Raw genomic sequence first — 1,624 nt, forward strand, 5'->3', positions numbered from 1 at the left:
TAGCCAGGATGGTCTCGATCTCCTGACCTCGTGATCCGCCCGTCTCGGCCTCCCAAAGTGCTGGGATTACAGGCTTGAGCCACCGCGCCCGGCCGAAAGAATAAATCTGATAAGAGGTACAGGAGAATCCCGAGACCTGGGACGCCCAGGGCAGATATGCCATCCTACACTGTGGTCTGGTGACCTAAAAACAACTCAGACACATATTTTTACAATTTTTTTAATATATATTTTTATAAACAGGTCACGTGATAAAATAGCACAAGAAACACTTACCAAATATAAGGTTATATCTTCCGCATATACAGGAGAATGAGGTCGTTATGTACAATAAGAAAATGATTTTAGGGGTTGGTTGGTTTTGTTTTCCTCTCTCCCCTTAATTTTTCCTCCTACAGTCGTTGGAAATATCACAGCTTCAGTTGCATTAATACTTTGGGCAAATGGACAGCTGCCCCTCCCCACTAGGGGTTGTGGGGAGGAGGGGCTGGAGAAACTGGCTCCTGACCACTCAGCCCTGGAGCTTCCTGGGGCTGGAAAATCTTTGGGCTGTTGATCTGTTTCTGATTCAACAGCATCTCTCTCTCTCTTTCTCTCTCTCTCTCTCACTCTTTCTCTCTCACTCTCTGGCTCTCTGGAAACTGGTTACTCTCTTCCAACCAGATAGGGAGTGTCCCAAGATTGGGTGTGGGCGCTGTATCTCCTGGGGCTCAAGGTTGGGATGGGAAGGGGCCCCAGCCCCCTCCTCAGCGACGGCTGAGGTTTGCCAGCATCCCCCAGGACCTCCAAATGTCTCGGGCCGACAGAGCACGGTCAGAGCCCATTTGGGCAGGCAGACGTTTGGGAAGCTGGGGAGGGGTGAAGTGGGGGGGAGGCCGGAAAGGAGCCCTCCCTCCTTGGGGCGTCTAGGGTGTGCTGGCCACTGGAAGATTGGAGTCGCTGACCCAGTGCTGACCCTGACCCTTGGCTGGGTCCACTCTGCAGACTCCACCTGAGGAGATCGCCCAGGGTGAAGCTCGGTGCCCAGGCCTGAACTGAGCCCGGCTGGGTGCAGGAGCTGAGGTGTGGGGTTGGCCCAGGCCTCTCCCCAGGCCTGAGGGTGGCTCCAGCTCGGAGGCTTGCAAGGTGCCTGTGCCACCCCTGGGTTGAGGCCGACCGGAGTCAGCTGGGATAATGTTAATGACTCCAAGTGATCGCCAGCCCTTCTGCCCTCTCCCTGCCCAATTCTGTCTCAGCCTGGCCAGGGACCAAGGCTGGGTTAGGGGGCCGACAGGGGGCTGCCCCACACAGCGGCAAGGAGGAAGGGAGGCCGCGTGGGTCAGGCTGGATGGGTGAGGAGGTGCGGGTGGGGCTTGGGCTCTCGGCGGCGGGCCATGGCTTTGGCGGTGGCCTGTTTCCCCTGACACCCCTCGGAGGGCTCCAGGCATGGTGCGGTGGAAGATGCAGGAAGCCCGTAGGGCTCTTCCGGGCCCCTGTGTCCTGGGGGACCCAGCCCCCTCAATTCCCCTGGGCCCTGCCCGGGATGGGGGGACAGTGGGGAGACAGAGCGGGTGTGGCGGGGAAGGCGGTAAGGACAGTCTGGAGAGCTCAAAGCGCCCCCCAAGGACCGAGCCCCGCCCCCCAA

At 58.5% G+C, this 1,624-nt stretch overlaps 1 protein-coding gene across 1 annotated transcript in view; it reads right to left on the reverse strand.

Annotated features, from left to right (window-relative positions):
- Positions 1 to 1,318: 1,318 nt before the first annotated feature.
- Positions 1,319 to 1,624, reverse strand: part of FBXL16 (F-box and leucine-rich repeat protein 16) — a 13,531-nt gene continuing 13,225 nt past the window's right edge. The window contains exon 6 of the mRNA XM_011967017.1: positions 1,319 to 1,479. Coding sequence (XP_011822407.1) covers positions 1,319 to 1,479 — 161 coding nt within the window. The remainder of the gene's footprint in view (positions 1,480 to 1,624) is intronic.

The sequence above is a fragment of the Mandrillus leucophaeus genome, unplaced genomic scaffold (genome assembly GCF_000951045.1).
Source record: "Mandrillus leucophaeus isolate KB7577 unplaced genomic scaffold, Mleu.le_1.0 Scaffold78, whole genome shotgun sequence".
Taxonomy (NCBI): Eukaryota; Metazoa; Chordata; class Mammalia; order Primates; family Cercopithecidae; genus Mandrillus; species Mandrillus leucophaeus.